Below are 24,251 nucleotides of genomic sequence, written 5' to 3' on the forward strand. Positions count from 1 at the left end.
CCACACTCGCAGGTGTGGTCCTCTCCCCGACACCAGCACCCGAGCAGCTTACTGACGAGCAAGTTAGTATCAGTTAACTTTTGCTTACCTGGACAGGCGGTTCAATCATTATCCAGGCTGGAAGCATCAGACTGGGATTTAGAGGCTGGGTACCCACGCGGAAGTAAACTCCACCCCTGGAATCACAGGCCCAGACGTGCTGATTTCCACATGCCAGGCTCATCAGTTTTACAGCTCCTATAGACAAACAGAGAAAAAGTACACACATTAATTACTCTTGTAAGATGACTCATGTTTCATTTAATCTATGAACTTTGATTTTACACTTCAAAGAAAGAGATGCTGCTGCCTTTGCACGTGAACTCTGTTGCTCGAGAACATTACAGCGCACGGGAGTCACCAAGGCCTCTGGCTGCCCTGGCACCTGCCCCGCGCCACAGAGCAGCCCTTGCATGCCACGGGCAGAGTAATCAAGATGCCACCCGGACAGTGCCCTGAGCCACCAAGCCCGGGAATTAATATCTCAATGTGGGCCCCATCATTAGCTTCATCAGATATGTGACTATTACCAGCAAATTCTGGATTTGGGGCAAGGGAATTCATCCTTTAGGTAATCTTTTTTTTTTGGCTGCGTAGGGTCTTAGTGGCAGCACGCGGGATCTTCGTTGTGGTGCGCGGGCTTCTCTCTAGTTGCAGCGTGTGGGTTTTCTCTCTTTGGCTGTGGCGTGCAGGCTCCAGGGCATGCGGGCTCTCTCGCTGAGGCGCGAGAGATCAAGATCCCACATGCCGCGGGGGCTTAGTTGCCCCGTGGCACGTGGGATCTTAGTTCTCCAACCAGGGATCGAACCCGTGTCCCCTGCAGTGGCAGGCGGATTCTTCACCTCTGGACAACCAGGGAAGTCCCTCTTTCAGGTAATCTTGATCCTAATTAGAATTAAAATTAACTAAGCCTCCCAGGATCCTCATTTTTCTTTTTACATTTCTCCTTGTTTATTACACCAATTTTAAGAGGAAAGGAAATGGGAGGAGTCTTCAAAGAGAAATTTGATTAATAGTTTATCTGGCAGAAAGAGCAACAGCCCATAGTTACTGACCTGGGCGACAATGAGGCGTGGCTACTGCCGCCCCAGCTCACGCGTGAGGCCGTCAGGACGCAGACCCCGGGAGAGAACGCCGAGAAGCCGGGAGGCAAAGGGCAGGCCGCGGCTTGAACCCAGGCCAGCCTGACCCTCCCCGCCAGCCACCTCTGACCTCCGGGGCCCCACATCCCGTGAACACGCAGATCTTACACGGTCAGCTCCCTCGCTTTTGACAGATGAACATGCCTGGGTAACCCATGGCTTATCAAGTTATGGAATGTTTTCATCGCCCCAGAAAGTTCCCTCAAGTCCCTTTCTCAAGAAAGTTCTGCCCCTCTGCCCCGAGGCAGCCACTCCTCTGATTTCTATCGCCACGTATCTGTTCAGTCTGGTCTAGATGACTGTAAAAGCAGAATCACAGGTGTGCACTCCCTGGGCCTGGCTTCTTTCACTCAGTGTGATGTTCTGTTCATGACATTCATCCAGTCACTCCTTTTTACTGCTGAGTATGAGTCCACTGCATATAAACGCCACAGTCAGTGGTGTATCCTACTGATGCGCATTCGGGCCATTTCCACTTTTTGCTATTAGGAGTAAAGCTGCTATCATCATTCCTGCAGAAGACTTTTTTTTGTGAACATGTGTTGTTTTTCTTGAATAACACCTAGGAGTGGAGCTCCGGGCTATAGGGTAGATATCTGTTTAACGTGGAAAGAGAGCGCCAGTCTTCCCATTTTACACGCCCACCAGCGGTGTGTGCTGGTGGCCCACACCCTCACCAGCATCCACTTCTGGCACCTCTGTCAGCCATTCTAGCAGGTGTAAAGTGGCATCCTGTCATGGTTTTAATTTGCATTTCCCTGGTAACTAGTGAGGTTGAGAATCTTTTAATGTGCTTATGGGGGGTATCTGTGTATCTTCTTTTGTGAAGCGTCTGTCAAGTCTTTTGCCTGTTTTATCAGGTTGAATGGTTTGTCTTCTGATGGCTAAGTCAGAGGATGACCCGTTTTGACTGTGAAGCAGGGAAAAGGCGGCGCAGCGACATGCACCGGGATTGCTGCTCCTGGCCGCCTCGCACAGTCGTCACCGCTATCAGATGACAACCCAGGTGCCTACACCACAACGCACCGGCACGGATCCTGCTATGGGGAAATCTCGTCACATGTGTTTAGCTTAAAAGTGTCAACCCACTACTACTGAAAAAATTCTTAGTATCCCTTTGTACATTTCCTGAAGATGATGATTTCTCTTATACTGAAATTGCTGCATTTTTAAAATCTTTTATAGAATGTCTTACCGGGGAGTTAAAATAGACATCCCAGAGCTCTAACATTACCCATGAAAAGATTTGTAGCGATCCAAATAAAGTACTTTCAGCAGTAAAGTCGAGAAACGAATTCTAATTTTAAAATGCTAATTAAAAAATAATTTTATGTTGGAGTCGTCAACCTGCCCTAACAGGAACTACAGGTGGTAGCTGCTCATGTGAAGAGAGTTATGTGGTGACAAAAACACACTGGGTCAGCACCTCAGAATTAGCAGCGAATACCACCACCACCAGTGAAACACGGAGTTCATATTACAAGGCAAGCGTTCTTTTAGAACAAACATAAAAGGTTGCTAGAATATACACTTCAGTGTATAAATCAGCTTATTCTGAATTGAAGAGACAGGTCAAAGAAGAAAGCGTTTAATCGAGGGCTTTTCCGTAGTCTCCGACTTCGCAGAGGGTCTCCCAGGCTGCCTGGGTGCAGGTGCATGAGGTCAGGGCAGGTGGCAGAGAACACTGGCCCCCCCAGCACTCCCTGGCTCGTCAGTGTCCCTTGGAGTTAAGCGGGGCCCCATCACTGGTTCTGGACAATGGGCTGCGAGCAGAAGGGATCTGTCACTTCTGAACTGAACCATAAAAGAGCTGGCAAGAGGGCCTTGCCTTTCAGCTGTCCCCTGCCGCAGGGACACAGGGGCAGAGCCACAGAGCACCGCAGGGGGCCAGTGAGCCACCACCTGGGAACCACTACTACCACAACCATCGGAAGACTGACAGGCCGAGAGCCAACTTCGCGGGAGCAGAAAGCAACCTTCACTGTGTTACATCGCTGGTATTTGGGACTCGTTACTATAACAATGTTAGTCCGACTAACACAGACATGCTGCGATTTTCCTGTCTTCCCCTTATTTTGTTTTTCCCTCCCATTAAAAAAAAAAAAGTTTTAATTACTTTATTCAACAGATGAGACATTTTCCCTTTAGGATTACTTTTTAAACATATATTTTAGAACAAAAAGTGGCATTTATTTGGTGTTTTACTATTTACAAGACACTTTTTTGCATAAATTACTATATAATATAATCCTATTTGTTACCTAAAGGCACGAACCGACACTGAATATTTCTTCATTAAATGCTGTGACCAGATGTATTCAATTACAAATTGCATTAGTTTGCTAAACATTCCAGTGCCTGACATATGCATATTTATGTGTACTGGGAAATCAAACGTTATGAGCATCTTAAATATCTGCTAAATGATACAAATTTTCTTCCAAAAACTAGGACTGTCATAAATCATAGAATTCCATGTTCAGTCTCTATAACTGGGTTCAGTAGCCAGACATTTAATTGAAGAATTCTCTTTATCTAAGAAATGGAAATCAAAACTACAATGAGGTACCACCTCACACCAGTCAGAATGGCCATCATTAAAAAAAATCTACAAAAAAAAATCCACAAATAACAAATGCTGGAAAGGATGTGGAGAAAAGGGAACCCTCCTACACTGCTGGTGGGAATGTACGTTGGTGCAGCCACTATGGAGAACAGTATGGAGGTTCCTCAGAAAACTAAAAATAGAGCTACCATATGATCCAGCAATCCCACTCCTGGGCATATATCCAGACAAAATTGTAATTCAAAAAGATACATGCAGAATAAAACAACAACAACAACAACAAAATAACAACAAAAAGATACATGCACCTCTATGTTCACAGCAGCACTATTCACAATAGCCAAGACATGGAAACAACCTAAATGTCCATTGACAGATGAATGGATAAAGAAGATGTGGCACATATATATAATGGAATATTACTCAGCCATAAAAAGACGAAATAATGCCATTTGCAGCAACATGGATGCAACTAGAGATTATCATACTAAGTGAAGTAAGACAGAGAAAGACAAATACCATATGATACCACTTATACGTGGAATCTAAAATATGACACAAATGAACCTATCTATGAAACAGAAACAGAAACACGGACATAGAGAACAGACTGATGGTTGCCAAGGTCAGGGGGCGGGGTTGGGGGAGGGATGGAGTGGGAGGTTGGGGATAGCAGATGTAAACTATTATATATAGATGGACAGACAACAAGGTCCTCCTGTACAACACAGGGAACTATATTAGGTATCCTATGATAAACCGTAATGGAAAAGAATATTAAAAAAAAAAGAATGTAGGGCTTCCCTGGTGGCGCAGTGGTTAAGAATCCGCCTGCCAGTGCAGGGGACACGGGTTCGAGCCCTGGTCCGGGAAGATCCCACATGCCGCGGAGCAACTAAGCCCGTGCGCCACAACTACTGAGCCTGCGCTCTAGAGCCCGCGAGCCACAACTACTGAAGCCCGCACGCCTAGAGCCCGTGCTCTGCAACAATGAGAAGCCACAGCAATGAGAAGCCCTTACACCGCAACAAAGAGCAGCCCCCGCTCGCCACAACTAGAGAAGCCCACGTGCGGCAACAAAGACCCAACGCAGCCAAAAGCAGATAAATAAATAAAATAAATAAATTAAAAAGAAAAATTAAAATGCTAAAAAAAAAGAATGTATATATAACTGAATCACTTTGCTGTACAGCAGTAATTAACACAACACTGTAAGTCAACTATACTCCAATTAAAAGAAAAAAGAGAGAGAGAAAAAGAATTCTCCTAATCTAATCCCAAAGTAGCAACTGACTTGGTAATTTGTATAGGAGCAGAAAAGAGAGATGCTACCTCTTAAAAAAAAGAAATTAAAGGCAGAAATCATGTTCATGACTTGATACTTTGCTAAAGTCATGCTTGAAATTGAAATGTCTGCTTGCAATGTAAAGACTGGTGACATTCCAGACTTTACAATGACCTGGAGCTGCCCAAGGTCAGTGCCAGCATGAGGTAGTCCGGATCACGTTTTCGGCACTGGGAAGATGGGCTTTTGTTTCTTGTTTTCAGTGTCAGAACGCTTGTAGAGGCCAGGACTGAAAGGGAACCAGGTGAAGCACATCTCTGAACAGCTCTGATAAAGCCAGCATCTCCTACCTCATGCCCTGGGCAGGCGGATGGCAACCTGGAGCTGGACTGATGAACTACAGGTGAAGACATCTTGTACCTGCTGTTAAGACAGTTTTATCTGTGATTATCAGTAACAAGGAATCGAAACTCATATCCCAGAATCAGCTAGAAATGGAGTTACAAACGACGATGGATCGCCCTGACAGTCCGATTTCCCACTGCGTGTGGATGTGGCCGTGCACAAGGTCCCTGCCGGCAGAGCCCCTCCGCCTCCACGTGGAAACTCCTCGCAGGTCAGACCAAAGTGACTGTTGGGACAGAGTAGGAGCAGGAAGCTCAGGGAGAAGCCCCGGGGTGGGGGTGCTGACTGAAGTAGGCGAGAGCAGGGAGGACATTCTAGGCCACGGGAAGAGAGGCGACCCCAGGGGCCCAGTCGGGCCTGGCACACAGGGAAGAGCGATGGCGGGTGGCCGGAGCCCCGCTGCACGAGGCCCTCGAAAGGCAGGCTGGGTCAGGCTGCCAGGGCACCAGGTGCTACCCCGAAGACTGGAACTTGATTGCAGGGCGTCGAGGGCATAGCCCGGGAGCCATGTTTTAGGAGAGATCGGGCAACCATGGCAGGAGGTGGGCACACCTGGAGCCATGAGGCGGCTACGGCAGTGCAGGTGTGGAGGGGGAGCTCTAACCCTGGCAGTGGCGGGAGGGAAGCAGAGGGTAAGACAGCCCAGGAGATCTTCTGGGGTAGGTGGAAGAGACACTGCCAACCACACTGGCTGGCAGAGAAGCAAAAACAGCCAGAGAGAATTCTGCCCTTTCCAGCAGAATTTAATGGAACAGAGGAGTGAAGTCAGGAAAAAGAGTACATTTTGGACCATCAACAAAATGAAAAGGCAGCCTACTGAATGGGAAAAGATGTTTGCAAATAGTATGTCTGATAAAGGGTTAATATCCAAACTCTGTAAAGAACTCAGACAAATCAATATCAAATAAACAAACCGTCCAATTAAAATATGGGCAGAGGGCCTGAATAGGCATTTTTCCAAAGAAGACATACAGATGGTCAACAGGCACATGAAAAGACGCTCAACATCACTAATGATCAGGGAAACGCAAATCAAAACCACAATGAGATAGCACCTCACACCCATCAGGATGGCCATCATCAAAAAGACAACAAGGGACTTCCCTGGTGGTCCAGTGTCTAAGAGTCCGAGCTCCCAATGCTGGGGGCCCAGGTTCGATCCTGGTCAGGGAACTAGATCCCACATGCATTGCACCAACTAAAGATCCTGCATGCCACAACGAAGATCCCGCACGTGGCAACAAAGATCCTGCGTGCTGCAACTAAAACCTGGTGCAGCCAAAAAAAAAAAGATTTAAAAAGACAACAAATAACAAGTGTTGACAAGAATGTGGAGGAAAGGGAACCCTGTTGGTGGGAATGTAAACTGGTGTAGCCACTATGGAAAACATTATGGAGGTTCCTCAAAAAATTAAAAATAGGACTATCATATGATCCAGCAATTCCACTCTTGGGTATTCATCTGAAAAAAACGAAAACACTAATTTGGAAAGATATATGCACCCCAGCATGCTGTTCACTGCAGCATTATTTACAATAGCCAAGATGTGGAAGCAACGTAAGTGTCCACCAACAGATGAATGGATAAAGAAGATGTGTGTGGTGTGTGTGTGTGTATATACACACACACACACACACACACACACACAATGGAATATCACTCAGCCTTAAAAAAGAATGAAATCCTGCCATCTGCAACAATGTGGATTGATCTGGAGAGTGTTATATCTAGTGAAATGTCAGACAGTGAAAGACAAATGCTGCATGTTTCACTTATATGTGGAATCTAAAAAAACAAAATAAATGAACAAATACAACAAAACAGAAATAGACTCACAGATTCAGAAAACAAACTAGGGGTTACCAGAGGGGACTAGGAAGGGGGGAGGGGCAAAACAGGTGAAGGGGATTAAGGGATACAAACTACCATTTAAAAAGCAAATTAAGGGGCTTCCCTGGTGGCGCAGTGGTTGAGAATCTGCCTGCCAATGCAGGGGACACAGGTTCGAGCCCTGGTCTGGGAAGATCCCACATGCCACGGAGCAACTGGGCCCGTGAGCCACAATTACTGAGCCTGCGCGTCTGGAGCCTGTGCTCCGCAACAAGAGAGGCCGCGATGGTGAGAGGCCCGCGCACCGCGATGAAGAGTGGTCCCCACTTGCCGCAACTAGAGAAAGCCCTCGCGCAGAAACGAAGACTCAACACAGTCATAAATAAATAAATAAATAAATAAAAAAGAACGTGAATTTCTAAAAAAAAAAGCAAATTAAGGACTTCCCTGGTGGCGCAGTGGTTAAGAATCCACCTGCCATTGCAGGGGACATGGGTTCAAGCCCCGGTCCAGGAAGATCCCACATGCTGTGGAGCAACTAAGCCCTTGCGCCACAGCTACTGAGCCTGTGTTCTAGAGCCCGCGAGCCACAACTCCTGAGCCCGTGTGCCACAACTACTGAAGCTCGCGTGCCTAGAGCCCATGCTCCGTAACAAGAGAAGCCACTGCAATGAGAAGCCCGCACACCGCAATGAAGAGTAGACCCCGCTCGCCGCAACTAGAGAGAGCCCACACGCAGCAACGAAGACCCAACACAGCCAAAAATAAATAAATTTATAAAAAATAAAAAAAAATTTTAATTAAAAAAATAAAAAGCAAATTAATTACAAAGATGTAACATACAGCACAGGGACTACAAACAATAATAATAACTTTGTATGGTGTGTAATCTATAAAAATATCGAGTCACTGTATTGTACACCTGAAGCTAATATAATATTGTATGTCAACTATACTTCCAAAAACAAAAAAAAGAGTGCATCTGGGAAAGAGAAGCTTGCTACTGAACAGAATCCTCACATGTAGAACCACAGTCTTGAAAAGGCGGTGCTTCCTTTCACTGCTGTGAGCACCACCATGGCCGACTTTTAAAACAATGAAGCGTCCCAGGTAAGCCCAGGCAAGTAAGCAAGGCAGCATTAACGTTACCTGCGTTACCACACTCTCTGTTCACTACTCTCCAATGAGTGCTGCCGGATGACAGCCTGCCACGGACACTGGCAGGGAGCACACACCTGAACTCAAAGTCTGCATCCCCTAATATAAATAATACTTTTTTTAGAAACCCTGATTCACCGGTTTGTCCCACAGGCTACACAGACCATCCCTGGAAAGAGCCAAACAACAGAGCAGCTGGTGGCCCTGACCTGCCTTTCGCTGCCCCCCACCCTGGCACGTGGAAGGCCAGCACCCCTCCTGCTGTTCCCTGCACGCCTCCCCTGCCTACCAACTCTGGACTTGCTTCGTTCTCCCAGGACGTTCAGAAAATGGTAAAAGAAGTCTTTACCCATCCTCTCAGTATCGGCCAGTAACCCAGATAAACAAAATCCAGAGCTCAGGGCAGGAAAGACTAAGAAAGGCAGAGCTTCCTGGACTCGGCCCCTGTCACGCACAGCGCCAGACGCGAGCGAGCACCGCCCCTCCCCCAGCAGCTTGAGGAGTTGGGCAGCTTTTAGGCCGTCACACCCGCCTGAGACAGGTTGTGTTTGCACACGATGCTTACTTGCACCATCCTTCTGGGGCGGGGATTGCTGTCACCCTCAGAAAGGTGAGGACTGAGGTTTGAAGGTGACCCGGCAGCTCACCCGGGGCCCAGGGCCCGGCTCTGCGCGCGGCTAGCACCGCTCCCGCTGCCGCTCTGCCTCCGCCGGGAGCCCCGCTCCTGGGCCCAATCACCTCACCTGCGGTCTGTGTGACCCACTCTGGCTGGACTCCGGACGATTCTGCAGGCAAGAGGCAGGGCGGCTCTGCGAAAGCCTGCCGTTCTCGGCTCCCGCACCCCTGCCCCCAGCACGCAGGGAAAGCCAAAGCACATCCTGAACCCAGGGTGGCCCTGTCTGGCCCCTCCCACTCTGAAAATGAGACTCAATCCCACCAAAGCCGAGTCACTCCCCTTGAAAGAACGGCCACCGACCCCAGGGAAACCCAGCCAGCCACCTCAGAGGCTGTAACACTCTGGCCAGCACGCCAGTGCGGGAGGACGGGACCGAACGGGAAGGGAGGCGTGAGCCGGGGGCCAGAGCCCGGAGGCCAAGCCGCGCTCGAGGCCGTTCTCTCGGCACGTGCTGCGGCACAGCGGCCTCCTCTGAGCGGGGGTGTCAGGCAGCAAGCTCCGCTTCTGCTCCAGAGGGGGGCAAGGGCAGGGCCCCCAGCGCTCCCAGGACCCTGCAGCGAGGAGGACACCAACCTCGCCCTGGCCTTTTTACCTCCAGAAACTCCCAACCTGGTCTGCTTGGGGGCCAAAGGAGGGTGGCTCAGGCCCACAGGACCTCTGAACCGAGGAAAGGCTCCCCGGGGCCGGCAGGAGGGCTGCCCCGCACTGGCAGGCAGAGGCACGGCCAGCTGCAGCCTCGCTGGTCCATCACCATCGACGATGGCGGCTGGCAGGCGCTCTCAGAAGCTGGACGGGGACCGGCCATGGTGCTGGGATTAGGTTCAAAACACAGGGTGCGAGTGAGGCCAAAAGCATAATCAAAACGACCCTGGAAAATTCCTAGCCTTGGAACAAAGCTTGCTTCTTTAGTGGAGAACCAACCTGCTTCTTTAGCTAAGCTGGGCTGTATTTGGGGGCCTTGTGGGACGAAAGAATGACGATCCCTCTGCGCATCACGGGACGGTGAGAGGCCCGTCAGCTGGAGACGCAGCCGGGGGCTGCCAGGGCGGGAGGTGGACAAGGCGTCCTCCCTTCCCTTCTTGCCTTCTTTGTCCTTTTTTTTTTTTTTTTTTTTCCAAACGAGTACATGTGGTTGAATTCTCTAACGTTAAATGCTTGTAAAATTCAATTCTACCACCTAACAAACAAAATACTGGTTGTCAGTTCACCAAAACGGGAACCCGTTGGGCAGGGAAGTATCCCTAAGGCTCGCGTGCACTCTGGAGCTGCCTGGCGCAGCCTGCACCTTCTCACAGCCACAGCTGCCCCTCTGCCCAGGGGATAACCTCAGGGTGTGGGCTCGTTCTATCACCGTACTCCTCGGAACAGGAATGAATGATTTATAAACGGCCTCACGCTGCACGGCTGCCCTGCAGCCCTGCGGGGGGCACTCAGGGAAGGGCGGCAGCGGGAGCGGCACACGCCCCTCCCGCGGAGGGAGGCCTGGGCGCTCTCCTGGCTGCGGGCCGCGGACCCCGGGTCCCCCAGACGGAAAGCGCACAAAGCAGCCGCCACATTCAGACAGATCAGCAGAGGCAGTTGCACCCACTGCATCATCTCGAGCGTGTCTCACAGCAGCTTTCTCTGAGTTCGTGCTCCTCCTGGGTTCTGAAAACCCTGCGACCCGTAAATCGTGGGAAAGAAAAGCTCCTCACGCAATTCTTAAGAGGCCCGTTACCCTGCAGGAGCGGCTAATCGACCTCCTGAAATCCAGCAACCGACCAGGCAGCCTACAGGAATTCACGAGAGTTGAACACAGGGCCCCGGGAAGCGGGCGGGCACCCCTCCCGATGAGGCCGGAAGGCAGGGCCTGGCGGCGGGGGCGGGCATACCTAGCTGCGAGAGGTCCAGCCTCGTCCAGTGCATGCCCGTGGGGCAGCTCGCGGACAGCGTCCGGATGAACACCTGGCCGAGGCTGTCCAGGGCCCACAGGGCGTCTTGGCAGGCGGCGTAGGCCCTCATCTCGGCGTCGGGGGGCAGCTGCACGGTGGACGGGCGTGACTGGGCGTGCTGGGCGCTGACGCGGCACAGGTCCTTGCTGCTCTGGCAGAGCCACAGGGAGCTTCCTGCGGAGAGGTCACGGCGTCACCGGCAAGGCTCTCGGGGCAGCCTTTGCCTGCAGAGTCTGGCTGCCCAGCTCCCACCCTCACTCCCCACCTCGGGGAAGGAGCAGCCAGGACTCAGGGGGACGCTCCGGGACCAGCCAGTTCACAGGAAACAAGTCCGACACACTTGAAAGAAATGAAAGGAAGCTGGGCTAACGAGACCTCAGGGGGCCCACAACGTTGCCTCAGAGGCCCGGACCTTGGACGTTGTATAATGGACCGGGAAGCGTTCAACTTGCTGTGTTAACCAGCGTCCTAGAGGGAGCAAGGTCGGCAATGCCTCGGAAGGACGGCACCGAGGAACCTCCCCTGTCCTGGTGGCGGGTGAGGGGAGGGCTGGCGGGGCGGAGGCTGCTGGAAAAGGCCCGGAAAGCTGCAAAGCCTTTTCTTCCCATCCTCACCTCAAAATTACATGCTTTCATTCTCTCCCCCGTTTTTAGAGTCCTTCAGATTTAATTCACTTTAAAATGCAAACCACACTTGGGGAAGTTAAAACCTCAGTCAGAATATATTATCTAAAGTATATCGAAAACTTGGGACCAGTTATGGTCTGGAATTCAAAATTACCTTGGATCTTGAAAACATAAGGTAACGGGTATGCCATACGTTTACGGAACAGCCCAGGAGCCAGCTGTACCCCCCACCCCCCCCACGACGTGCAGCAACGTTCCTGCAACAAAACGCGTCACCGTCACAGTCAGCAGGACAGACGGAGGCTCTAAGGAGCCTCCCATCAGCTCAGGTCAGGCTTTGCTGCCGAATGACCTGTGCCAAGCTTGGGAAAGAACCTGTGGTTTGCAGAGCTTACTCACTGCACGACTGTGGTCAGAACAATCTGGGGAGGAAGCACTTTGTTGTACTGACCAAGCTCTGCACATCCTAGTGGGACTACGGGCTCGAACTCACCAACTGCTCCCTCTGAACCAGAGACGCCCGACATCTTCTCATCTGACCCTCAGCGCGATCCTGGGAGGAGGCTTCGGCCTCCGCTGGGGCCGCCTGACTGCCCCAGCTCCCAGCTCCTGGGGTAGCTGCACTGCCTCTCCTGGCTCCAAACCCCGAGCTGTGGTCAGGGCTTTGGGAGGTCTGCCCTACCAGGGGCATGACAGTGGGACTTAGGCCAGCCAGAGGCTGTAAACCAGCCTGTGAGGAGGTGACAGAATTCACAGGGGAAATGGCCAGGTACCCAGAGAAGCCTGGTGCCTACTGGCCCTGAGACATGTCGCTGAAGTCAACAGCGGCCGGCCTCAGCGGTCACACTGTACGCTCCCCTCCTTCGGAAGGGCAGCTCGCCTCCAGACCCACTCAGGTCACCACACCAGGTCGTTCTCTCCTGGGCAGGCCTATCCAGCTTCGGGGGCCCTCGGCTCAGCCAACGAGGGCTGCGGGCCTGTGACACCAGCACATCCAGTTCCTGAGGGCCCCACGGCCATGCTCCCGCCCCAACTAGGCCACGTCAGACCATGGCTGTAACTGTCAGACTGCTGTAACATGGTTGTAACCCGTGCACTGCACTCCCCAACCAACCTTCCTTTGTGGGAGCAGTGGAAGCCAACACAAAGGCCCACTTCGTGGCAGAAGCTGTCCCCCGGGGAACAACGTTATTCCAGTAAGTGCCTAGAAAGAATAATGGGAAGAGTATGTTAAAGAAAGAAGAAAGAAAAACCATACATACTTCAGAACTTTAGTTCTAGACTACAGCTGGTCTTCAAAACCCCTTACAGCTGGTTCTAGAGTGTCCTCCAAGTAGGAGACCCAAGCCAGCACTGCAAGAGCCAGCCCGACAAGCAGAGCACCGTACAGCCCAGGGTCGGGGGCGGCCACGTTGGGGGAGGAGAGCTGGGAAAAAATTCACAAAGCAGGGTTCACTCACAGAAATGAAGCCCCAGTGGGTAAATGTGGATTTACACCTACATTTACAGATCTGGCCAGAGCCTTGCATGTTCAACAGTGCGATCATTTTTTCTACTAGGCTCTTCAGGAATGGGAGGATTTTTTCATTTAGCTGGAAATTATTAACATAAAAATGAGCTCCACGTGCTCTTCTTAGAGCCTAATAGGTTCCTAATGGGAAGTGATCGCACACCATCCAGACGCTGGTATCCAAGCCGTAGGAATGACAGACTGAAAGGAGGGAACTGATAGAAAGCAGAGGGAATGCCTCCATTCCAGACACTTCATACCACTGGCACTAAATTATCTTTTCCACTTGAGATCATAAAGCTTTTCCTTAAATGCTGGCTCTAAAGAGGAGCTGCCTATCAAGCTGGCGTGGAAATGAAGTGATTCACCCACCGATGAGACTTCCTCTAGAGACGTGGATTTCATTCTTGCCCGAGGAGATCCAGACGCCGCTGCTGTTGACCCCTAGAAGGCTCGGCTGGCACTGGAGCTGCTGAGACCACAACGCCATGCGCAGTTTATCCGCCACCTTCTCAACAGGCACCTGGGCCACTGTGGCCACCGAGTGTGTGGCATGGATTATGGTCTGGAACAAGCTGCACTGGTCAAACACCACATAGTCTGTGATGCTCACCTGGAGGGGAGATGGGCAGACACCCTGCTCTCAGTGCAGGTACAAGCGCCTTCTGTATGCTCGCTGCCTGAGAGCTAAGGGCCCGGCCCCCACCCATCAAACACCCAAATACCCACGTGCACGTGCACATTTGTGTGAGGACTGGAGAGGAGTGTGGCAGGACACCCCCCACTGCTGGCTGTGATTACTTCCGAGGGGTGGATTCAGAGGGATGGAAGAAAACGTTCACCATTTTATACACTTTTCTATTGCATGGACCTGTTACAAAGAGCATGTATTATTTTTATGACTATCACCCCCTTGCACCCTATAAGTCTTTTATTCTAATTCTTACAGCAGCTTTCTCTGAGTTCATGCTCCTCCTGGGTTCTGAAAACCCTGCGACCCGGGTAAGAAAGGATTATTTTGTTTTTAAAATTTAGGAATTTGTAATGGACAACAGTGTACAATACTTAGGATCATAATATGGGTTTAAAAAGGTAGTGTAAGTAGGGTGATGAAGCAATTCATGACCTAACTGGGACTGTTAGTAATCACGCCAGAACAGTAGCACAGACCAGACCTGTCCTGGATGTGTAGAATGCACCCGGGCTCAGATTCAAGACACGCTTCTCTCGCATTCCTGAAAGAGATCTTTCTCCAGGGTGCTGCCCTCTAAGGAACCCTGTCCCCTGCCGGCCAGCTCTGGCTCTTAGAAAGCTCTCTGACTCTGCGTGACTTTCCACGTACTTCTGCCCTGCTGGGTTGGGTTACAGAGAACATCACCGCCCTACGCCTAGGACAGCCTCGTGCAGGCCACACTCCCAGGTCACACACAGCGAAGTGCTGAGTGAAAGTGACATCACTTAGGATAGGGAACTTAACATATAATAAACAAAACACACAAAAAGGAAACTATTACAAAAACCAGTAGTGTAGTACATGTGCGATTGTGGCCCTTCTTATCTGTGAAAGGGCTCGCACTGACTGTGAGCTGCTGCCTGCACTGAGGTATAAGCAAACGGTGTCAGCACGCCAGCCCCAAGGCCCTGCTGCAGAGCCCGCGGCCCTGCTTCTCTTGAAGAGCAGAGCACGTGCCAGCCTGGCTAGGCAGACTCCATCAGAGCCCACAGGACGCTGGGCAGGTACCTGGGGACCAGTGCCACGCTGCCGTGTGATGGCCCGGGAGCTCTGCCCTTCCTCGGGGCACATGACGCCAGGCCACACAGAAAGTCTGTGACAGGCTCAGTCCCAGCACCCAGGATTGGCACATAAGCAGGATGCAAATTAACAAAAAGAAAAGAAAGGTTTAACAGCCAAACATAATGCTGGCTCTAGCACTACAGAGAAATCAATCTTATAGTAATTAAAATAACTCTGTTTCCAAACACCTCAGAGATGATTCTATCAAATTTCTCTGAAGACCATGTTCTGAATATTATGATAAAATTATAACTAGTTTTCTTTAGGCTACTTAAAGACAGAATTTAGTACATCTACTACACTTGAGTGTGTGTGTGTGTGTGTGTGTGTGTGTATAAAACCATATAATATGGTTACAAATACAGGGAGGGTAATTTTCAATCAATTGTGTAACTTTTCAAATAGTACCTGGCGTATTAAATTAGAGACTGTGTATATACACACATACTCATCAAAGAGCAAACACAGCTTACTTTTCCACATCCTCATCTGAAAGACTTGAGAGCAGCCACTGGAAGACCTGCCCTCGACGAGGCAAGTCTAAGGCGACAATAACATCTGAACCAATCAATGGAGACAGAACACTCAAGAGCTGCTGTGTATCCCACAGCCGCCGATGCCAGCACAGCCTTACCTGCCATGCTGGGGGACCACGGGCGCTACGTTTACACTGAATGGTGCCAAAAGGGCAAAAGTTAGCTTGATTATACCTTACTACTTCTTTCTTTTTTTTTTTAAATTTCTTTTTGTTTATTTTATTTATTTATTTTCGGCTGCGTTGGGTCTTTGTTGCTGCGCATGGGCTTCTCTAGTAGCGGCGAGCGGGGCTACTCTTGGTTGCAGTGCGCGGGCTTGTCACTGCGGTGGCTTCTCTTGTTGTGGAACACGGGCTCTAGGCGTGCGGGCTTCAGTAGTTGTGGGTTGCAGGCTCTAGAGTGCAGGCTCAGTAGTTGTGGCACATGGGCTTAGTTGTTCCGCGGCATGTGGGATCTTCCTGGACCAGGGCTCAAACCAGTGTCCCCTGCATTGTCAGGCGGATTCTTAACCACTGTGCCACCAGGGAAGCCCCTACCTTACTATTTCTCAAAGTGTTTACTTTTCTGGGGGCATGTGGGAAAACTCCCCTTTCTTCATTGAAATACCATTTACTTACGAGGCCTTTTGTACAAGCAGAGATAGTGAATTTTAATTGTGGGTTGGGTTTTTCACATCCATTGTCTAATCTCTTTTCTTCTTAGTACATTCCTCCACAATTAATCATTATTATTATCTAGGTCTTCAAATGGCTGTCACTGGATTTATTTGGCATATAATGACAAATTTCTAAATAACATCAAAATTAAAAAATAAATAAATAGGGACTTCCCTGGTGGCACAGTGGTTAAGAATCCGTCTGCCAATGCAGTGAACACGGGTTCAACCCCTGGTCCGGGAAGATCCCACATGCCGCGGAGCAACAAAGCCCGTGCGCCACAACTACTGAGCCTGCGCTCTAGAGCCCATGCATCACAACAAGAGAAGCCACTGCAATGAGAAGCCCGTGTACTGCAACAAAGAGTAGCCCCCGCTCGCCACAACTAGAGAAAGCCCGCGTACAGCAACGAAGACCTAACGCAGCCAAAAATAAATAAAATAAATAAATAAATAAATAAATAAATAAATAAATAAATAAATAAACAAAGCCTACATATTTAAGCAAAGAGAGCTTCACAAGTTATGTCCTGTGATGAAATCCCTGATACTTCTTTTTTTTTAAATTGAAGTATAGTTGATTTACAATGTTGTGTTAGTTACTGCTGTACAGCAAAGTGATTCAGGTATACATATGTATACATTCTTTTTTTTTATATTCTTTTCCATTATGGTTTATCATAGGATACTGAATACAGCAGAGCCTTGTTGTGCCCTGATATTTCTAGTGTGCTCAAATACAGCAAAGTCTAACTCATCCAATAGTAAAAGCGAACACTGTTTATTTACTCCAAGCCCCCGATCTCTTTAGGGAAAAGAGAGGGGCTGTAAGAGGGAGACCGGAGCCCCCGACTCAGGGAGGCACCCAGGCACGTGGCCCGGGAGCTCAACACCTACTTGCCACCAGTGGTCGTCGTCCCCTTGGGGCTTCTTGGAGACGACGCCAGTTCTGAACCACAGGTGTCCTCGGATGTCCAGGGCCCACAGGGTCTGTTGGTCCCCGAGAGTGATACAGACAGGTTCCAAAGCCTGCCTTTCACTGGAAACGAGGAAGAGAGGGCGGAGTCAGCACTCACATTCACGGCCCCCAGCGCGTCTAGGATGCCGGCATCAAGCGTCCTGGGGGGCTCAGTGTGGGACAAGAGACAAGTTCCGAGGAAGGAAGCTTGAGTTTCGAGTTAAACGACTGTGCGATATATACTGTTCCGAAGCGAGGGGGCGTCTGAAAGACTCCATGAAGGCCCAGGACAGTAGGGGGAGCTCTTAAGGGAAACTAACCCAGGGAAGAAGAGAGCAGGCGCATGAGGGATTCCAGGCCCCGAGTGGCCCATCTCCCCACCTCTGCCTTCACCAATTAAGTGAACAGAAACTCCACAGCGTGCCAGGCTGTGTTGGGCAGCTGCAGCCTGGCAGACGCTGCCCACTCTGCGGGCAATGCCCTCCTCCCACCCAGCTGGTGACGTCCCCGCCAGCTTCGAGGCTGAGCCGCGGGTCCACTCTGCACGGTGCCTGCCTGACCTCTGCAGGGGGAGCCGAGGCGTCCTCGGTGCTGCGCGTCCCTCTCCGGGTCAGGACCATCTACGCTAACTGGCGTTGGTTGCCCCGGATGGGGAGCTCTTCGAGGGCAGGGCAGGGTCACGCTCACTCAGCCCAGCACGGTCCTGGCTCACAACAGGTGCTCACTCAAGTTTACCGGGTTGCTCAATTCAAACCGAGAGTATCCTAATCTAATTTTCCTAAAGACTACTGATAATTTCACAAAATGATCTGACAGTAATTCTTTATATTAAAATTTTGACTGGTAGAAAGTAACGAAATAAATTGCAATTCAGAGATTAATTTCAACTGACTAGGAGGATAATAAAGAAAAATATTTGGCCCTAAGTCATCTGAGACTCTAAACGGAAACTATCTGACACTGGGCAGTTCTATAGAAAGACCATCACGAGAGACTCGTGACCGTGTGGGGCTTGAGATTACACAGGAGGGCAGTAGCATTTATAAAACTGAGCTCTGACACAATGTCCAGTCTGCCAGTCAGAAAGCGGCACAGAGTGTCTTCAAGGTCAGGCTGCTGAAATTGGCTCTGGCAATCCCAGAGAACACCACGACCTTGGAAACCTCCAGGGAACCAGCTCTGCCCAGGAGAGGCTCACATGGGTCCCTTAAGAAGAGTCAAGTTGACAAAGAACAGACAGTGGGACAAACAGGACGCTGAAAATGTGTCTGCTCCTCCCCCGATACCTGACGATGTCGCATTTCCAGAGCTCCCCTTCAGGACAGAAGCTGCTCACACCCTCCCGGTACAGGAGGACTCTCTGCTCCGTCAGCGCCCACACCACGCTGTTCCGGGCTGCGACCTGGGACAGTGGGTACGGACAGTCAACCTTTACGGCTCTAGCACAGGGGCGATCCACGCTGAGACCTGCCGGGGAGAAGGACAGGAAGCCCCCAAAGACACACAATCAGGACTTCACACCTCATTTTCATTCTGTTTGCTTACTTTTCTTTTTTGGTATTTTGCTATATCCTTTCATAATAAGTACTTTCTCCTTTTAAGGTCTACTCAACATAAAATAGTTAGATTGTGCTTAAATATAATATCCACCTGAACTGTTTTCAGATGCTCTTTGAAAACTGGAGGAATAACAATTCCGAATCCTCTGGTGTCCCAGAGTAGCTAAAAATGTTCCAAAAGAACGTGAAAGCCCAGTGCAGGAGAGCAGCCAGCTCCGGAGCCAGGAGGGCCCAGGCCAAGAGACGTCTTCTGTGGCCACGCCCCTCGGAGCCTCAGCTGCCCCTGGGCCCACAGGGATCTGAGGGCTCCAGGCATCCTCTGCAGAGCACCTCCAACAGGTGGTTCCCCTCCCCCTGCTTTGTACGTGGCATGCGGGGCTTCCACTGCTAAAATGAAAACCCCGAATTTCCTAGATGGAAGGTGAGGGCCAGAGCTCAGCGTCCCCGACTCCCCACCCAGGGCTCTTCCCCCGCCTCTTTGCAACCTCTGTCTAACGAGCTTCAAGGCCACTCCTAAGGGAGCTGGCACAGCAGCTGTCACCTAAAGCCCCGTATCACTCCACAGCCTCAGCCTGCAGTCAGGCCTCGGAACTCAGCGCGCTCCCTGCCTGACCACAACAGCACCCTACGGTATCACAGTCCTTGGGCTGCATTTCCTCAAACTCAACTAGGTAGGAATCACCTCCTGGACTTCTTACACTGCAAACCCTCAGGACAACCCTGGAGACTCCAACCCAGTAGCTCTGGGTGGTTTGAGTTTGTCTGCAACCACTGCCCAGGTGACTCCTAAGGCCCTCCTCACCCCCAGGCCAGAAGTACCCTGTTTCCCCAGCAGGAACGAAACTCAGATGCCACTGGAAGTTGGACGAGCATATGCCTTTCCAGATATTTTTCACTTTCAAGGGAGACATGGGAACCAGGCTGGAGAGACCAGGGCCGGCATGTGGCCCAGAGCTGGCAAGGCTGCCCTCTGGGCTCAAGCAGGAGCTGCTAGGATGCCGGCTCTCCCACATCTGAGAGCGAGCCAGATGTTCAAGGGCTTTCAATCTCAGAGAATCGAATATTTGCAAACGAAGCAACTGACAAAGGATTAATCTCCAAAATTTACAAGCAGCCCATGCAGCTCAATACCAAAAAAACAAACAACCCAATCCAAAAATGGGCAGAACACCTAAATAGACATTTCTCCGAAGAAGATATACAGATTGCCAACAAACACATGAAAGGATGCTCAACATCACTAATCATTAGAGAAATGCAAATCAAAACTACAATGAGATAGCACCTCACACCGGTCAGAATGGCCATCATCAAAAAATCTACAAACAATAAATGCTGGAGAGGGTGTGGAGAAAAGGGAACACTCTTGCACCGTTGGTGGGAACGTAAATTGATACAGCCATTATGGAGAACAGTATGGAGGTTCCTCAGAAAACTAAAAATAGAACTACCATACGACCCAGCAATCCCACTACTGGGCATATACCCTGAGAAAACCATAATTCAAAAAGAGTCATGTACCACAATGTTCACTGCCGCTCTATTTACAATAGCCAGGACATGGAAGCAACCTAAGTGTCCATCAACAGATTAATGGATAAAGACGATGTGGCACATATATACAATGGAATATTACTCAGCCATAAAAAGAAACGAAATTGAGTTATCTGTAGTGAGGTGGATGGACCTAGAGTCTGTCATACAGAGTGAGGTAAGTCAGAAGGAGAAAAACAAATACCGCATGCTAACACATATATATGGAATCTAAAAAAAAATGGTTCTAACGAACCTAGGGGCAGGACAGGAATAAAGACGCAGATGTAGAGAATGGACCTGAGGACACGGGGAGGGGGAAGCGTAAGCTGGGACGAAGTGAGAGAGTGGCATGGACATATATACACTAACAAAGGTAAAACAGATAGCTAGTGGGAAGCAGCCGCATAGCACAGGGAGATCAGCTCGGTGCTTGGTGACCACCTAGAGGGGTGGGATAGGGAGAGTGAGAGGGAGACGCAAGAGGGAGGAGATATGGGGATGTATGTATATGTATAGCTGATTCACTTTGTTATAAAGCAGAAATTAACACACCATTGTAAAGCAATTATACTCTAATAAAAGATGTTAAAAAAAAAAATCTCAGAGAATCGTCCCTGGCTGACAGTTCATAACAGAGATTAAAACCTTCTCTTGGGGGACTTCCCTGGTGGTGCAGTGGTTAAGAATCCACCTTCCAATGCAGGGGACACGCGTTCGAGCCCTGGTCTGGGAAGATCCCACATGCCACGGAGCAACTAAGCCCGTGCGCCACAACTACTGAGCCTGCACTCTAGAGCCCGTGAGCCACAACTACTGAAGCCTGCACGCCTAGAGCCTGTACTCTGCAACAATGAGAAGCCCTCACACCCCAACCAAGAGTAGACCCTGCTCGCCACAACTAGAGAAAGCCTGCGCACAGCAATGAAGACCCAACGCAGCCAATAAATAAATAAATAAATAAATAAAATAAATCTATTTAAAAAAAAAAACCCTTCTCTTGGAATCAGCAATATTAAATGGTTAAAAGATTGACATTTACATAAATCCAGTACGGCCTCCTGACATCCGAAAAAGAGCTCCTACCCCGTAATTGTTTCCAGGCACTGGTGAATCACATTGCTTTTGGAAACTCGTATCTCATTTTGCTGACAGTACGTAAACACTGACTCTCATTACAGTTTATTTTTAATAAACAAGTCCCACTTTGTCTCTTCCAACTGCTAAAGGTCCCCCTCAGGGCAGTTTCCTAGGATGAGATAAACTGCTATTTAGAGCAAATTATTTCTCATTGTTTTTTCCTGACCCACGTGTAAAGTAAGCGTATAGAAGCAGGGCTTTGACCTAGCTGAAAAAATCCAGCCATAAGTTGAAGGGAAAAATGATTCTAATGCCATTTCTCTGTTATTCTTTCCTCTTCAGATCTGACATTGCAGGATAAGTAAGGGATACGCAATGGTTAGCTGTAAGGAGAATAAGATTCTGTTTCTGTGCCTCGCTAAATAATTCTATTAATTCCTGCCCTAAATTTGTCCTGGGTTGAATGTGAGTCAGTAGCAGAAAACTGCTAATAGATTCCAATGGCAAATACTCTCTTTCCAGAAGTGCTTTCATTTAAATTGACTTCTAGCTTCTTGGTCCCTGTCTCTAAGCACGTCGCTACCAAAGCGCAATCACACCAGACCCGACGGGCGCTGGGGCGCCGCCTGCAGCTACCTGTCTGCAGGTACAGGTCCCCATTTGTCCTGATGATCCAGGCCGTGTCATCGCTCAGGGCCACAAACACCGCCTGGGGCAGAGCTTCGTACCAGTGACGCTTCCCCTTGATGGTCACTTTGCCACAAGCAAAGGCTCGGTTAGATTTCTGTTCAATCTTCCAGAGAAGGGCTCCTGTGGAAATAAAAATTATATTCACTGTCCAATAAATACTGAGAATTTTCACCCCCAGAAGTCCATTCTGGGTGCTGTGGGGAAGAGAGATTTCTACAACACACCCCCCTTTGCTTCCACCCCGACTGGGGAAAGAGCCTGCGGCGCCGAGGTCTGAACCCCTGCCACCACCCCACACCGTGTGGCTTGGGCGTCATGTCACTCAGTGTCTCCAAGCCTCATTTCCTCATCTGTGAAACGGGATCGTCTGCCCTGTACAGGCTGCTAGGAAGGCTGCAGGTGAGACTGTATCAGGGACACAGCACACAGAGCTGGCGCATCAGAGGCACTCATCACACGGAAGAGAGGCAGCACCAGCACTGCTAGGTGTGCCAGGTGAGGACCCAAGCGACCTTCAGGAGGCGCAGTCAGTGTCCTGAGAAAGGCCGAAAGTCCTACAGGGATTCAAAGGGAGTGGGTCAATTCTGGACCAGCCACATGGACAAGGTGCAGATGGAAAGGAAGCACTTGAGCTGGGCTGTCCCTTTTTTCACTTAGAAAGGGACTGTGATACACAGAAGAAGGGGAGGGAAGGAGAAGGGCAGACAGGAAGGCCGTCTATGGAGGTGCAGGTGGCATCTAAGAAACCACCGGAGTCACCGAGAGCACGGAGGGCTGGACGAGAGGGTCTGGCACGAGGCGCCGAGGGAGGTGTGGGAAGCGAGGCAGCTGGCCAAGCCCGCGGCCGCCGGGGTGCCCATGCTGGACGGGGCCCTGCAGGACCGCTCGGCCCGAGCACCAACCCTGGTGGAGACAGGGCTCCTGCTAGAGCAGCGCGGGGCTGAACGGTTTGGAAACACACAGTAATTCACATAATCAGGAAAAAACCAAAGTTTATACATGGCTGGGGAGACGGACCCAAAGGTAACTGAGAGGAAAAGAATTAAAACCCGTAATTATATAAAGCCAGCTAATGGGACAGGCTATTATCTTAGTCTCTAAGGAAAAATATTTTTCAAAGAGGTAAAGAGATAGAACAAAACAACCCTGAACAAACTGGTATTTTACACAGTGACAAAGACCAGGAGAGTCAGAGGAAAGCCATCTCAAAGCACAGAGGGCGAGGGGAGGTCACAGGCTCAGTGTCGTCTGCCTTGCATTCCAACGTCCTAACGGTAAACCAGCTACGATACACATACACACTTCTGTTCCACTCGCCATCCCCCAAATAGGTAAAGCGGCCAACGTTGTGACAAACAAGCAAATTATTCTGTATAGATGAGGGGGTAGAACCTCATCCAGGAAGCGTCTGCTCCAGCTCACTGAAAATGGCCTGATCATGGCATGAAGGAAGGAAGGCATTTTCTTTTCACAGTCAGGGAGTAGATTATTCACCCAAAGCATATATATATAGCTCATTACCGAATAATTTCTAAGAAAGAAACCAAACAATCCAAACTTATCCAACACAACCACGGGCCCATCTTCATTAGTTCAGTTGCTTTAATGCAACACTAAGGGACTTCCCTGGTGGCGCAGTGGTTCAGAATCCGCCTGCCAGTGCAGGGGACACGGGTTCGAGCCCTGGTCCGGGAAGATCCCACATGCCGCCGAGCAACTAAGCCTGTGCGCCACAACTACTAAGCCTGCGCTCTAGAGCCCACGAGCCACAACGACTGAGCCCACATGCCACAACTACTGAGCCCACGTGCCACAACTACTGAGGCCCGCGCACCTAGAGCTCGTACTCCACAACAAGAGAAGCCCGCACACCGCAACGAAGAGTAGCCCCCGCTCGCTGCAACTAGAGAAAGCCCGTGCACAGCAACGAAGACCCAATGCAGCCAAAAATAAATAAATAAATAAGTTTTAAAACAACAACACTAAGAAACAGAAACAGATTTATTTTTATAAGGCATTTGTATGTTAATATTTCTAAAAAAAAAAAACTCAAAAATGCAAGCTATTTGTATAACTTACAAAACATGTTCATGTGTTACCACTGCAATTAATAAAAAACCAAAAACTGAACTGCAATTACACTATTTTCAGTTGATGTCAAATGCAGCAATCCGCGTTCTTTGGAGAAAACCCCTCAAACCTGCGGGAAAAGGCAAGTCTGCTGAATGGACTGGTCCCTGTGTGCTCGGGCGTCTACACCTGGGGCAAGAAGCAGG

At 49.8% G+C, this 24,251-nt stretch overlaps 1 protein-coding gene and 1 long non-coding RNA gene across 6 annotated transcripts in view; one reads left to right on the forward strand and one right to left on the reverse strand.

Annotated features, from left to right (window-relative positions):
- Positions 1-16,806, forward strand: part of LOC309655694 — a 250,612-nt gene extending 233,806 nt beyond the window's left edge. The window contains exon 2 of the long non-coding RNA XR_014260945.1: positions 15,980-16,806. This is a non-coding gene — a long non-coding RNA (uncharacterized lncRNA). The remainder of the gene's footprint in view (positions 1-15,979) is intronic.
- TECPR2 (tectonin beta-propeller repeat containing 2) overlaps positions 1-24,251 on the reverse strand; it is a 108,476-nt gene that overhangs the window by 28,218 nt on the left and 56,007 nt on the right. For 4 of the 5 annotated variants that reach the window (XR_014260911.1, XM_082450973.1, XM_082450975.1 and 1 more), the window contains 7 exons: positions 21,922-22,095; positions 18,400-18,580; positions 17,053-17,194; positions 13,542-13,806; positions 12,774-12,863; positions 10,974-11,207; positions 89-237 (listed from right to left, as the gene is read on the reverse strand). Coding sequence is in view for 4 of the 5 variants with exons in the window: in XM_082450973.1 (XP_082307099.1) it covers positions 89-237; positions 10,974-11,207; positions 12,774-12,863; positions 13,542-13,806; positions 17,053-17,194; positions 18,400-18,580; positions 21,922-22,095 (1,235 nt within the window). In the remaining variant the exon portion in view is untranslated. The remainder of the gene's footprint in view (positions 1-88; positions 238-10,973; positions 11,208-12,773; positions 12,864-13,541; positions 13,807-17,052; positions 17,195-18,399; positions 18,581-21,921; positions 22,096-24,251) is intronic. The other variant, XM_082450974.1, reaches the window with a different exon arrangement.

This window comes from Balaenoptera physalus, assembly GCF_965194825.1.
Source record: "Balaenoptera physalus genome assembly, chromosome: 2".
NCBI classification, from domain to species: Eukaryota; Metazoa; Chordata; class Mammalia; order Artiodactyla; family Balaenopteridae; genus Balaenoptera; species Balaenoptera physalus.